Raw genomic sequence first — 14,726 nt, 5'->3', positions numbered from 1 at the left:
CTGAGACCTGGAACTTCAAGAACAAGATGTCATAGATTTAAACTAACGAAACAAAGCTGCCGGAGAAATATAAGGAAATTCACTTTTGTAAACAGAGTGGTAGACGGTTGGAACAAGTTAGGTGAATGGGATGGTGGAGGCCAAAACCATCAGTAATTTCAAAGCGTTATATGACAGTGCTGTGGGAGGTGGGACACCACGAGCGTGGCTCTCGTCCTGTGGCTGCACATGGGTAATTACACTCTTCCCTCTGCTAATCTGTAAGGGGGTTAGGTTCTGGGTTTATCCCCACTAGACCATATTGAACTCTGACTGATGTGACCTAAGAGTTGGGAGCAATCTAAGGAAGATAGCTTTAGGCAGCCACTGAGGCTCATCCAGAAAGAGACCCTTCATTACATTCAATGTTGATTTTATCTCGGAGTTATCCAGCTTGTAGTCAAATAGGCAGGATAGCTTATTTGCATTAGTTATAATAAAAGATCAGATAAATATTATTGTATTATCTGACATATTTATCTTACACACAGCTGGTCTGATTCCTGAGACAACTAGATGTCTGGATTATATTATCTATGTTGTAATGTGTATCCATTGTACTAACCTTTGATTGTGTCCACTGATCTGTGTGTAATGTAAGGTTGTTATTGTAAGTTTTAAATTTTGTATATTGAGAGGTATCCTGGCATATATTATACATTGTAAATTTTAGTTTTGTATATGTACAGAGAATACGGATGAGTTCGAGGGGTTGACTATAGTTTAAATATTTCGTAGTATTATTTGGTGTTATTTTTATCTTGAATTATGTGGTATAATGTACTAGGAATTTCTTCCTCAATCTTCTTAAGGCATTAAAAACTATCTAGTTAAATGAATAATGTTATTAATACTGAAATATTTTTTAAGGTCGGAGTGCTGTATTGTCGGGCGGGCCAAACTACCGAGGAGGAAATGTACAATAATGAGAGTGCTGGTCCTGCCTTCTCCGAGTTCTTGGAAGTAGTGGGCCAGCGTGTCAGATTGAAGGACTTTGATAAATATCGAGGAGGGCTTGATAAGAAGAGTGAGTTAACCCTTTGTTTAACATATCTATACAGTATGTTCACATATGATATTCTTTGTTATATATATATATACACAGTGGTACCTTCGTTTACGATCGTCATCTGTTCCCAGACACACGTCGTCGACCAAAAATTCGTCAACCAAAACAAATTTTCCCATAAGAAATAATGTAAATTGAATTAATCCTTTCTAAACCCCCCAAAATATTAACTTAAAAATACATTTTATACAGAATACTGCTCATATTTTTCATACACAAAACAATCGGGTATAAATATAAACTATAAATAAAATAGGTGAACATTTAACTGCACTTTACCTTTATTGATGACTCTTGGTGGCATATGAGAGATGGTGAGGGAGGGAGGGAGGAGCAGTGTTGGTGTATGGGGAAGGCGAGGAGGAGGGTGGTGGTGAGATTGTCCCCTGTTCGCCTTAAACACTTTCGTATCTGCATCATTGGTTTCAGGTTTTCCTTTCAAACATTCACTGCCTCTGTTATGTGGTAGCCAGTCAGAACCAGTCAGTCAGTCACAACATATCAGTCAAGCATTCAGTCAAAACCAGTCACTGGCAGTCATGACCAAAGGCAGTCAAGCATTCACAGCTGTGGTAGCAACTGGTCAGTCATTTAGTCATTCAGCCATTTACAGTCAATCAGGTTTTCACAGTCAGTAAACAACAAGAGTTTAATGTCATGCAGTCTGCCTCCTGATCACCAGCTGGTAGCAACAAAGCCCATATTAATACCGTCCAGATGTGGCTGGGAGGAGTACAGGGTGTTGGAGGCAGTACAGAATGTCCCTTCCTCAACCGTTAAGAAATGGTGTAGACTATGGGAAGAAATGCAAACTTTTGTCGAAACAACTTACCCAGAGCAAGCTGCAGTAGGTCATTGTCTTAACCTTTTTAATGACACTGTGATGCCTCACTGCAGACAAGTGTTACAACATAGGGAAAACAAGTCTCTATGGAAAGGTTTTTAGTAAGAAAAGCAAGCAGTGAGCCACAAGTAGGTCCTAGGGGTATGCAGGCAAAACGTAAGAGTGAGTGAGTGAGTTGAGCGAGGTGAGTGTGAGAGAGAGAGAGTAGCATCAAGTCTGTCCAATTATACTCACTAAAAAAATTTCTAAAATTACCATAATGTCCTCTCCTGAAGTCAGGTTTTTCAACTGCTTCAACCTCCTTATTTTCTTCCAGATTATAATGCATTGCATACTTTATTCCCAAAAAGACATGGTCACTTTTACCCAAGGGAGGAAGGTACTGAATGTCAAATATCTCTTCCTCCTTCCTGGTAAATATCAAATCTAGCATGGAGGGAACGTCCCCCTCCCTCATCCTCGTAGCTTGTTTAACATGTTGATACAAGAATGTTTCCAGGATGAGGTCGACAAATCTACAGGTCCAAAAATCTTTGGTTTTAGCTTCATATGCTTCCCAGTCTATGGATTTCAAGTTGAAGTCGCCGACTATCAACAGTCATGATCTATCGTTATCCGCTCTCGCTATAATCTCTCTCATTGTTATAAGACCTTCTCGTTTACTATCTAGCTCCTCCTTTGACCATGTGCTGCTTGGCGGTGGACTATATGCATTTATGATCATTAGTTTATCATCCTCATGGCAGATCTCTAGTGCTATTATATCGACTTCTTGTGGATTGGCAGTCATTATTTCCTTCCTTTAGGTGTTCTTTCACCAGCACAGCAACGTGAAGTGTGTGAGTGTGTGCGTGTGAGAGAGTGAGAATGAATAACCCAGAGAAGTCATCACTGCTGCCTTATGTTGTAATGGAAGGGGACTTCCCTTCCAACACTGCCTTATGTTGTAATGGAAGGGGACTTCCCTTCCGAGCACTAACACCTCTCCTCCTCCCCCCTCCTCACCATCTTCCATACACCAACAAGAGTCATCAATAAAGGTAAGCTCTAACTTGTACATACTATAGTGTAAGATGTGTGTGCGTCTTGTGTATCTCCTCTCAAAGGTCAATCAACTGGTGTACGAGTTCCTGAGCCTATTGAGCCCTATCATATCTACACTTGAAACTGTGTATAGAGTCAGCCTCCACCACATCACCTATGTGATGTGGTGATATATTTATATAATATATATATATATATATATATGTCGTACCTAGTAGCCAGAACGCACTTCTCAGCCTACTATGCAAGGCCCGATTTGCCTAATAAGCCAAGTTTTCTTGAATTAATTGTTTTTCGACTACCTAACCTACCTAACCTAACCTAACCTAACTTTTTCGGCTACCTAACCTAACCTAACCTATAAAGATAGGTTAGGTTAGGTAGGGTTGGTTAGGTTCGGTCATATATCTACGTTAATTTTAACTCCAATAAAAAAAAATTGAACTTATACATAATGAAATCGGTAGCTTTATCATTTCATAAGAAAAAAATTTGAGAAAATGTTAATTCAGGAAAACTTGGCTTATTAGGCAAATCGGGCCTTGCATAGTAGGCTGAGAAGTGCGTTCTGGCTACTAGGTACGACATATATATATATATATATATATATATATATATATATATATATATATATATGTCGTACCTAGTAGCCAGAACGCACTTCTCAGCCTACTATGCAAGGCCCGATTTGCCTAATAAGCCAAGTTTTCATGAATTAATTGTTTTTCGTCTACCTAACCTACCTAACCTAACCTAACCTAACTTTTTAAGCTACCTAACCTAACCTAACCTATAAAGATAGGTTAGGTTAGGTTAGGTAGGGTTGGTTAGGTTCGGTCATATATCTACGTTAATTTTAACTCCAATAAAAAAAAATTGACCTCATTCATAATGAAATGGGTAGCTTTATCATTTCATAAGAAAAAAATTAGAGAAAATATAATATTTCAGGAAAACTTGGTTTATTAGGCAAATCGGGCCTTGCATAGTAGGCCAAAAAGTGCGTTCTGGCTACTAGGTACGACATATATATATATATATATATATATATATATATATATATATATATATATATATATATATATATATAACATACATACATACATATACATATATATATATATATATATATATATACATATACATATATATATATACATACATATACATATATATATATACATATATATATATACATACATATACATATATATATATATATATATATATATATATACATACATACATATACATATATATATATACATACATATACATATATATATATATATATACATACATATACATATATATATATATATATATATATATATACATATATATATATATACATACATATATATATATACATACATATACATATATATATATACATACATTATATATATATATATATATATATATATATATATATATATATATATATATATATATATATATATATATATATATATATATATATATATATATATATTTATATATAATTGATATATATATACAGTATAATTTATTTATTTATTTATTTATTTATTGTAACACCATATTCAGTCATAATTTGTAGAATCTCCTAATAGTGACAAACATAAATGGGCATAATTAAACTCTTTATCTTCATACAAAAATATACAAAACTGGTCAAATACACATAATTCTAAAACAATACACATGTAGTTCATTATTTCATATTTTTTGCAGCTGACTCGACTGGTTTGTACAGTGTGTACAACCAGTATCGCGATGCTGAAATAATGTTTCATGTATCAACACTGCTTCCCTTTACTCCAAATAATCGAAAGCAGCTGTTGAGGAAAAGACACATTGGCAATGATATTGTCACCATCATCTTCCAAGAGCCAGGAGCACCTTCATTCAGTCCAAAGCACATTCGCAGTCATTTTCAGCATGTCTTCATTGTGGTGCAAGCTATTAATCCTTGTACAGAAAATACTCAGTACAGGTATGTGTTATAAAATTGTATTAAAGTTTATCATGAAACTTAGGTAGAGCTCTTGAGAAAGAAGATTGGACCGAGTAAAGAATATGGTTACTGCTAGAGGATTTTGTGAGTTCTTACATTCTGCTGCTTCCATGTGAAAGATCCCAATGTCCTTGGACATCAGATCATGCAGTCAGGTAGGCCAACATAAAAGGTGCCACTGCAGGGTTGTGTTGTGCTGAAGGAGTCATTGGAGAATTGAATTAATCCTACCCAAATACTAGTTAGAGATTATGAGCGTTTCATAACTTCTATGCCCTTGAATGGTAAGACTTGATTGTTAAACATTCTCATTCTCACAATGTGTTTTCTTGACTTGAACCTTACCACTTGCTTTTGTGGGACCATAGCCAAAAATCTGAAAAAACTAATTCTTTACAAAGAATTCAGGCATGGTTCTTACTAGGCGGGAAGCACTGGTAACTGAGGCGGGATCGCCGTGCCACCACGCGCTAGGTCAGCCATACGTGATATGAACCTAACAGTCATAACGTGTAAGATCCTGAGGAGAATAAACAAGGTGCACAAAGGAAGCCTATTTAAATTAAAAGGAGATTGGAAAAAGGGGACATCACTGGCAGCTGGACATGCAATGAGAGAGCATATGAAGTGGCTAGTGACTCCATAAGCACAATATGACCCTGTAGGAATGCTTGATGTTTCCTGCAGTGAATGTGCTGCCATAACTGCTTAGCAGCACCGTCTAATGTCTAAGGATACTCTGGGATCTCAAATGAGCAAGCAGCTTTTAGCTATTGGCTATAAGCTGCTTTAGCGAGCAGCTATTATGGCTTAGAAAAGCGCTTTATATATTAACTTCAGTCTTATTTATTGAATAGAAAAGGGATATAGAATAAAAGTTTCCTTTTGAATATGGTTAAGTGTAGGTATATGTATAATGTAATGGGGTTGCTTTTTAAACCATTCTTACTGTATGCATAATTTTCATCCAAGCTAATTCACACATTCTACTGTATTTCCCACAAGTATTTGATGACTTAAATGTCACACCATTATTATTTTTGTGTATCTTACTTGATACTGCAATCGGTTTCTCAAATTGAATTGATAAATTAATTAGACAAACTTTTAATTTGCTGTCTAAAATGTACCCTATATTTGTCCATTAATTAGAATTTAGAGTATAGCCTTTTATTATTTTAACTTTGAAAAATGTAATGCAATTTTCAGAGTTACTGTGAGCAGATTTCGAGATGTTCCACTCTTTGGCCCAATGATGCCTGAAGGAGCAACCTTTCCCAAGTCAAAGGTTTTCACCGATTTTCTCCTAGCAAAAGGTAAGCTCTTGAGTTTACATAATTTTCTCTTATAAAAATATAATAATATTATGAAAAACTCTTGCTTCCTCTCCTTCCATTCATTTCCCTAGTTTCCCCTTCCTCTTTCCACTATTTATAGTTCCATTTCCTTACACTCATTATTTTTTCCTAGCTTCTCTTCTCCATTCTGCCTAGTTCTCCTCCCTTCCACTCCCCCATTCTCATTAGTTCATTCATAGTTTTCCAGTTCATTGTCAATATCTCGAGGGTTTGCAAATATTAACTCTTACCTTCAGGTGTTCTTTCACCAGCACAGCTGCCACTCCTCCCTTCCTAGTTTCCCTGTCATGTCTCCAAACTGAGCAGCCCCTTGGGAATATGACATCATTTAAAATATTTCCTTAAAGTTTTGTCTCTAATAATGCAACAATGTCTGGGACCCTAAGCTGAATTATATCTTGCAATGCCAATGTTTTTGATTTAACTTATCTATGTTGGTATATTCAAATTTCAGGAATGTGTTCCCTTTTCCTTTGTTCTTTACTCCCCCCTTCCACTAATGTGTGTGTGAATGTATATTGTAGTTTTATCTATTTTTTCTTACCTTCACTAATATTACAGCTATCAATGGTGAAATTGCAGCGTTGCGTTCAGAAAAATTTGCAGCAATGGCAACCCGTACAAGACACGAGTACCTAAAAGACCTAGCTCTCAACCATTCGTCTTCCACTACCCTGGACACTTCCACCAAATTCTGTAAGTAGGTGGAAAAAGTAAGTCAGATCTTTCCATTTGATATGCCTTTTCAATATAAACTAATGTTTGTAATCAAATTTTCTAAGCATTGTTGCAGTTACTATTATAGTGCATACTGTAGCTAATAGTATGTGATAGTGTTAACCATATTTCCCTCAGTTTATATTAAATTAATTTATTTTATTATGTTCTGTTAGAACTGTAATAGTTGTTGGGCTTCCCACAACTGGACTTGTCTCCAGATATTATATTATTGATATGGTTATTTGTGATATAATTTATTATATACATAAGATTAAAAATATGATACTTTTCAGCTCTAATGGGCTTTTCTCGAGGTGGCAAGAAAGAAAAAAAAGGAGTTAAATATATTCCTGATGCAACAGTGCGCGGCGCTTTATCATGGCCACTCACTGTTCACGATGCAGCGCTCCAGTACAGTGTAAGATACCATGCATCATTTTGATCTCGCCTCCAATACTTGGTCTAGATATTACATTTGCTTCTCTTCCTTAATGAAATTTAATCAGTCTAGCATTATTTTGTAGGATACAACAAAATAGTAGATTGTTCAATTTATTATGTGGTCTTATATTAGCAAAATTACTGGTAAACATATGCATGAATTTGGAAATACTGTCTGGTATTTGATGAGAATATTTGGCTAGTGACAGTGATTTAATTTTGAAGGATTTTGCAACAGTGTAACACTCCAAGCTGTTGGAATATTGCTGTCAAAGCCAAATGGTCTTGATATAAGGGCTGCTGCTGGAGGCGAGTTTGTACTCGCCTCCTTGTACTCCTCTAGTTGTGCTTGATGTTGTGTAGGTGTCTGCCTCCACCACTTCACTGTCTCCTGCAATCCTTTTCCTTACTTCTTTGCCACTGAACAAGTTTTCTAATGTCTCTGTGGCTTCTCTGGGTACTCGGCTTCCGCCAGTGTTCCCTTATGCCTGTATTTGTATTTGTATTTGTATTTCCTTTACCCATAGGTGGACTGTGTAATAGGCATTTCGATAGACTCAATGGTGGTGGTCGAGGAGTCATCAGCTACAGTCATCTTTGCTGCCCCTTGCAAAAGTGTAATTGGTTGGACCATTAAACCACTACAAGGGTAAGCTTTATTTTGAGAGAGATTCGATTAATATTTAACCAATTTTTTTACCATGAGAGCCAAACTTGTTTTACTATTAAAATTTGTAAAACTTGTGAATCTTTCATAATACTGTACATGTTGTATTTTTTGTTTGTTTCACTATTTTATCTAAGAGCTAGAATGACAGTAATAATTGTAATAAGTACGGAGCCAGTTTTGTTTATTTTCATATACAGTACAGTACTGTATATGCAAATTATCAAATTTAAATTAAATTAACATATTGTTAACACTCTAATTATACAGTGGAATATAAGTCTATGAATGTCCCCAGAGTACGAATTTTTCAGTGTACAAAAGTCAATTTCATCTTAATTTAATTAATTAAAAAACTTGAGTTGTAAATGAGGCTTAGAATGTGGAAATGGAAGGACTTTAAAAAGAAACAAAAATTTGGAGAAATATGTTGAGGTCGTCACAGGAAATGTCCAAGCTAGCCAAGATCTAGAGTTAGGAAAGGATATACTAGGAGAAAATTCTTGGGCAGCACAAATGGAGATGTTACTAAAACGATTAGAAAAGTATTAAGAGTGCAGGAAAGAAACCAATTGGCAAGCAGTCGTCAACAAAATATAATGAAACAAGTGTGTAAGGTAGTAAAGAAGAAAAGTGAACAGACATAAGACGCACAGTTAGTTAAGAACCGGCATCAATCATAAATTAGTATAAAACGGTGTATAAAAGGAAGTCCATAATAATTTTGTGTGTAAGGAAAATAAGATAGCATCTAGTGTAGACAGAGCCACAGAAGGGGGTCATTGATAAAATAGTTGGATTAAGAGAAGGCCTCACAACAAAGGATAATATTAGTGAATATGGAAGAACGTGGATGTTTGACAAGCGTGATAGTTTCAGCACAAGATAAAAATAATATAAATAAAATGAGTGATGCCTGGAAAGAACTGTCATGATAATGAACAGGCAGTTTGGTTTGGACCAGGAAGGTCTTTCATAATAAATTTTCTTACTTTTTGCAATAGCCACGGAGATCTTAGGAGGGAAGGTTGCACCAATTGTATGTACATGGACCCTACGAAAGACTTCGATAGGGTCGAAGAGTACGCAAGAGATTTATCTGGAAGTTAGAACATGGAGGAGGAAAAAAAATTAGGTAATATAATAACTACATACACAAATTGTAACAGGAATTGACAAAACAGACAAGGAAGAATTTTTTAAACCTGCAACCTTAAGAACAGTAACTTGTAGGTTCAGGCTAAGGAAACAAATGTGGCAAACATAAGGTTCTCTTTTTTGCAAGCAAAGTTGTAGAAATACACACAAATCACAATAGCGTTATGCATCAAATGAACAAATCCACAAGGGCCGTGACGAGGGTTCGAACCTATGGCAGGGATGATCCCAGACGCGCCGTAGTCGACTATGCCATGACATGATTAAAAGAATTGCTGTTGTTTTAACCATGTCGTGGCATAGTGGACTAATGTGCGTCTGGGATCATCCCGGGCGTAGGTTTGAACCCTCATCATGGCCCTAGTGGAGTTGTTCACTTAACTTGTTCCAACCTTCTACAACTTAAGTGAGAAAACAAGTGGATTACAAAACCATTACTAGTTTCAAAATCTCATATGATAAAGAGTACTGGAAGACGGGACACCCTGATGGTAGCTCTCATCCTGTAACTATAGTTAGATAATTACACATGTATACTATATAAAGTGTAATAATGTTTGCTCTCATTTTGTACTAGGCTGCGCATATTTTACCACCAAGGTGAATGTTTGCTTGTCAACTTGAGACCCGGAACACCAGAGGCAGATTGTGAAGAGATATTGTCTGAGATAGTGTCCAGGCTTACAGCTGTCACACAAGGGGCAGAAACGCAAGTAAGAATATTGAACATTTATTAATGTGCATTATCCAGTTACCATTTTCATTGGGTATAGTCATTTGCTTGGGAATAAAGAGGGAATATAAAAGTGTCACCACACATCAGCAGTCAACCACAGCAGTGCCCCACTGCTTCATAAGTTCGGATGTACAGTGCTTCTCATAAATTTTCATGTACAATGCAAACAAATTCATTTACACAATTCTTACAATGTGTTCCTTCACAAGCTTGTTCCTTACCATATCCCATGTGGTGTTTACACTAGCCATATTTCATCATACTTGTCATGACAAACCATTTTCTTCCTGGCCTTCCCTTTCCCTTTGTGCCAAGAAATTCACTATTCTTCAATGCTCAAGCCACAAACCTTTTGTTCAACATTTCCAAGTTATCTTGGTGCACTCTTTTCACTCCTCAAGTGTTCTGAAATATATCCTCCACATTTGTTATTTTCACTCCTTACTCCTACACCAGCGCACTGTGACATTCTGAGTGCGTTTATTCTTATCTGGGGGTTTTCTAATCAGGGCTTGCATATTACATTGGCCATTTTCAGTTCAATAGGCTGTGAAATTAGTCATTATGAGCTGCATCAATGTAATGATTGACTTTAGTTTCTTATTCTACTTTCAGGTTACTATACTAGGTGTAGTAGTGCAATTTTAAATTTCCATTAAAACCTAGTCTTAGAAACTAAAGTGATATTTTTGAACATGGCTAGTTAAAATATTCTTAATAACTGCACTGCGCAACACGCCTCTTGCCGCTCGACGTGTGGTGCGCAAAGAGCCTCGGGGATCTTATAGCTCTAGCCATTTTTAAAAACTATCATGGGCAACATTCCCAGGTGTGAGAGCCTTAGTACTGAGTGATCAGTGAAGGCTAGTGCATGCAGCATGAGCTTACAGCACTGCTGTTCAGCTTGTGATCACAGCATCGTCTAATAATGTCAAATTATATATGTAACTGGTATTATTTAGCCATAATAGTATTACAGACGAGTCTGAAGCGTCATAATGACTGTGTACAATGTTGAAATGTCAGTGAATCGATGCGGTTCAAGATGTTCACAGCACCACACCATTATTTAGTCCATCTAGGAATCTTCAAACCTTTACAAGGATTTTGTGTTCCTTTACAAAATAAAGTTGTGGTAAATTATTCTGTTACAGGATTTAGTCACCAGGATTGTGATAATAGCAGGGTTGTGGTGATAATTAGTGCTGTGTGTAGTATTGTGGGAGGAGGAGTTTTGGTGAGGTAGGAGGGAATCTAGGTAGCGTCACTGTGTGGCTGGCTGATGAGGACTCCTAGTAATCTGGGCTACCATCTGGTGGCTTTCAGGTGCAATACAGCTGTTTAACCCTACTGCAACTATGTTTGCAGAGTTTTGCTCTGCGACATGATGTCGTCATGCTAGTTTGTTAATTTTCGTTTGGGGAGTTCTGTCCACTCGTTCGGCTTTCGGTAGCAATAGTTTCACCAGAATAAGGGTTTTTGGGATTCCTACCTTTCTGGGTTCCAGACCCAGTCGATGACAAACATAGAATGCTCTTCCATTGCTCCTCGTGCCTCTTTGATTGGGCCAGGTTCTGGCACGTGGTCCTTGGTAAGCAAGAACTCATTCACATTGACTGATGCCAGAAAGTTGTACATATTCATAGCAGCGTGGATAGCTCCTGGGAGCCTCTGGGACTCGCCCAGAAAATGGCGTTTCATTACATTCAACGCTGGGTTTTTTTCTTGTGAAAAGGTGACACATTTCTATGTTACGCAGAAAATCACACTAACATTATACAGTATACTTGAATGAGAAAATCCACTGGGGCTGTGAGGCGACATGAACTCGTGACCAAGGCATTGCCAGCCACTGTACCACCACAGGCTCGTAAAAATCATACATTTGTATTTCTACTGAAATAATAAATCCTGAAACGGAAATTCAGGAGGGGCCACCAGACTTCCTGTGATTTCAGTAGAAATCAGGTTGTATGACTTATCAAGTCAACAGTGGTAGAGTATGTGGCTGGTAATGCCCTGGTCGAGCATTTGTGTAGCTTCATAGCTACAGTGGATATTTTCATTATCTATGTACTTGCCAATAATGTGTCTAATTAGAGAATATTTAATAATTAATTATTAGAAAATATTTATTAATAATAATAATAATAATACAAAATTTAATGAAATTGCTTTTCTCACCAGGAACTGGAACTACAAAGAAACCAAACAGGATTACTAGGATTTAATGTACAGCAAGATGGAGTCATTACTGAAGTTGAACCTTATGGTCTAGCATCTCAGTCTGGCCTGCGGCAAGGAGCAAGACTCGTGGAGGTGAGACCTTTGCTTTAACAGATTAACCAAATTCATCATAATTGCTTACATATGGTTATTAGCATGTCTTGCAGTGCCCTCACAGCCCAGTTGTCTTGTACTGTCCTCACAGCCCAGTTGTCTTGCAGTGTCCTCACAGCCCAGTTGTCTTATTTCTTACACTGTTTGGGGGGGGGGGTAGAAAAGCTATAAAAACAACCCACATCATGTGGCTCCAACTCAGAATCATTAAATTTGAAGGGATTCATCTGTGGGACAACTATACCGACACCATACTGCAAACAACGCATACAATAATAATAATCCTGCCAAACAGGCACCTGATAACCCTTCCTTGAGAAGGATGCTTACCTAAAACAGAGATTCAACGATGACAAATATCACAGACTTTAGCATGAGAGTTATGGTCCACCAATAAGGCAGCATGGCTGAAGCAGATGGAATGACCATAGACATAAAACAAAACCAATAAGCATCATTCAAACTCTAACCCAGTGAGTGTGATCTTGGTGAGCCCGTCCATATCTGTGCCAAACCAAAGACGTGCGGGGGCTTTCCAGATCTTGATGGTGAAAATCGAGCAGGGACACCAGGTGCTGATGGGTGCTTGCCAGAAGACACCAAATGAATCTTCAACAATAATGGCAGCTATGAAGGGTGTGAGTGATGTACCATAAAACAGCATGGAACCTCTGCACACCCCAAGCAAAGAAAATGGCATCTGCCTTCCAACCCAGAATCTTGTAGATTAGTCAGATATCCATTCACTATTCAGGGCAAGATACTGTACTCTCCCCAGGAGACCAACCTCTCAGAGACAGACACCTGAATCCACCTGGGAAGCTACCTGCTGGATAGAGACATCAGGAGGAATCCAAGGACTGTAAACCTTAGCACGTGCAGCTTGAAGTGAACGGTTATTAAATGTTCACACAGCAAATGAAGCTTGTAAACATGTGAAAGTGAAGCAAATACCAAAACCAGAACAAACAAATGGCCCCCACAAAACAATGGATGGTCCAACATTTACCCGGAAAATCAGGACTCGAAGGGGGTTAAGGTGATATGTATAGCACATGTGAATATTGCCACAACAAATGAATGACTAAGGAGTTGCACCTGGCGGTCCAGAAACTTCAGGTGCAACCACCTTGCAATGGGGAGGAGGAACTAGCGGGTGAATATCCTAATTACAGTACTATGTATTTTGTTTACAGAGTTGTTCAGATTCGTCTTGCTGAAATCTGTTTTATCTTGATTTACCTTTCTGGTGAGCATTTTCTTAATTTGGGTGATCCAGCTTTCTCTGCTGTCTGTCGTCCGAGTGGACCAGATATTGGCCTCTGGTAGACTTTGACCGACTAGCAAGAGTATAATGTGATGTGTGTACAGTTTCCTAGGACAGGGAATCACCGATTGAGCATTACCAGAAAATTTAAGTTTTTATATTTATTTTCACAAGTTAAAAATAAAGTAATTGCATATATTCATTATAATGATATTCAGTACTATATAATTTATATAGTAAAGTCAATAATAAAATAACGCTTAATAAATGAACACAGTTCAGCCAGTAATTGTTGCACTTCTATTGATATACATGGATACATTTTGAAAGGGATGAGATATAAGAGATACTATAGAATATCATATTTTAGTTAAGTTTTTGTAGGGAGATGTAGCCGATATTGAACGTTTGTTCTAAGAAAAATATTAAGAATGTGTTGGTGATAGAGAGGTGACATTTATATTGGCAAAGAATGAAAATCAATAAGATACATACAATTTCAAACAAGACAGACTAAATATAACATTAATTTCTAGTAATTTGCACATGCTAGGTTGACATGCAGATGATATTGTAGTTATCTGCTAATACTGTACACAGTACCACAGCATGGTCGCTCTCTTGAAGTGTTAGATGATGCTGCCGCCAGAGTAGGGTCCAAAAGTACTATCCTCAGAGAGCTGCTTTCTTTACTATCTGATGCTTATACACACTTAATCAAACTTTAATGCACTTTTATCCATTTTTTTTTTTTGTATTTTCCTGTTCACATATTTTTTGGAGAGCATTCTTTTAAGAGTTTCTTGAATGCATGCAAAAAGTGTTGTCTTTTCTTTGTAATTTAATTACCAAGATAAATTATTAAACAAATATTGCCAGGCCACTGAAACACTCATATTCCTCAGATTTGCACGGTGACTTTGGCAACCTTATCACAAGAACAAATGGTGGACTTGCTCAAGACCTCCATGACTGTGACTGTTACCATTGTCCCATCACATCCTGATGGAGCACCTCGCAGGTATGTCCCCATCCCTTGGGAAA

At 37.1% G+C, this 14,726-nt stretch overlaps 1 protein-coding gene across 3 annotated transcripts in view; it reads left to right on the top strand.

Moving 5' to 3' along the window:
* The window catches only part of LOC123758249 (signal-induced proliferation-associated 1-like protein 1), a 45,945-nt gene that overhangs the window by 9,066 nt on the left and 22,153 nt on the right, over positions 1-14,726 (top strand). For all 3 annotated transcript variants that reach the window (XM_045742405.2, XM_045742404.2, XM_045742402.2), the window contains exons 5-13: positions 910-1,066; positions 4,713-4,974; positions 6,205-6,311; positions 6,915-7,049; positions 7,367-7,491; positions 8,042-8,163; positions 9,917-10,052; positions 12,263-12,394; positions 14,588-14,703. In XM_045742405.2, coding sequence (XP_045598361.2) covers positions 910-1,066; positions 4,713-4,974; positions 6,205-6,311; positions 6,915-7,049; positions 7,367-7,491; positions 8,042-8,163; positions 9,917-10,052; positions 12,263-12,394; positions 14,588-14,703 — 1,292 coding nt within the window. The remainder of the gene's footprint in view (positions 1-909; positions 1,067-4,712; positions 4,975-6,204; positions 6,312-6,914; positions 7,050-7,366; positions 7,492-8,041; positions 8,164-9,916; positions 10,053-12,262; positions 12,395-14,587; positions 14,704-14,726) is intronic.

This window comes from Procambarus clarkii, chromosome 11 (genome assembly GCF_040958095.1).
Source record: "Procambarus clarkii isolate CNS0578487 chromosome 11, FALCON_Pclarkii_2.0, whole genome shotgun sequence".
NCBI classification, from domain to species: Eukaryota; Metazoa; Arthropoda; class Malacostraca; order Decapoda; family Cambaridae; genus Procambarus; species Procambarus clarkii.
The sequence above is the reverse complement of the archived record's forward strand: the minus strand, read 5'-3'. Positions and strand labels throughout refer to the sequence as shown.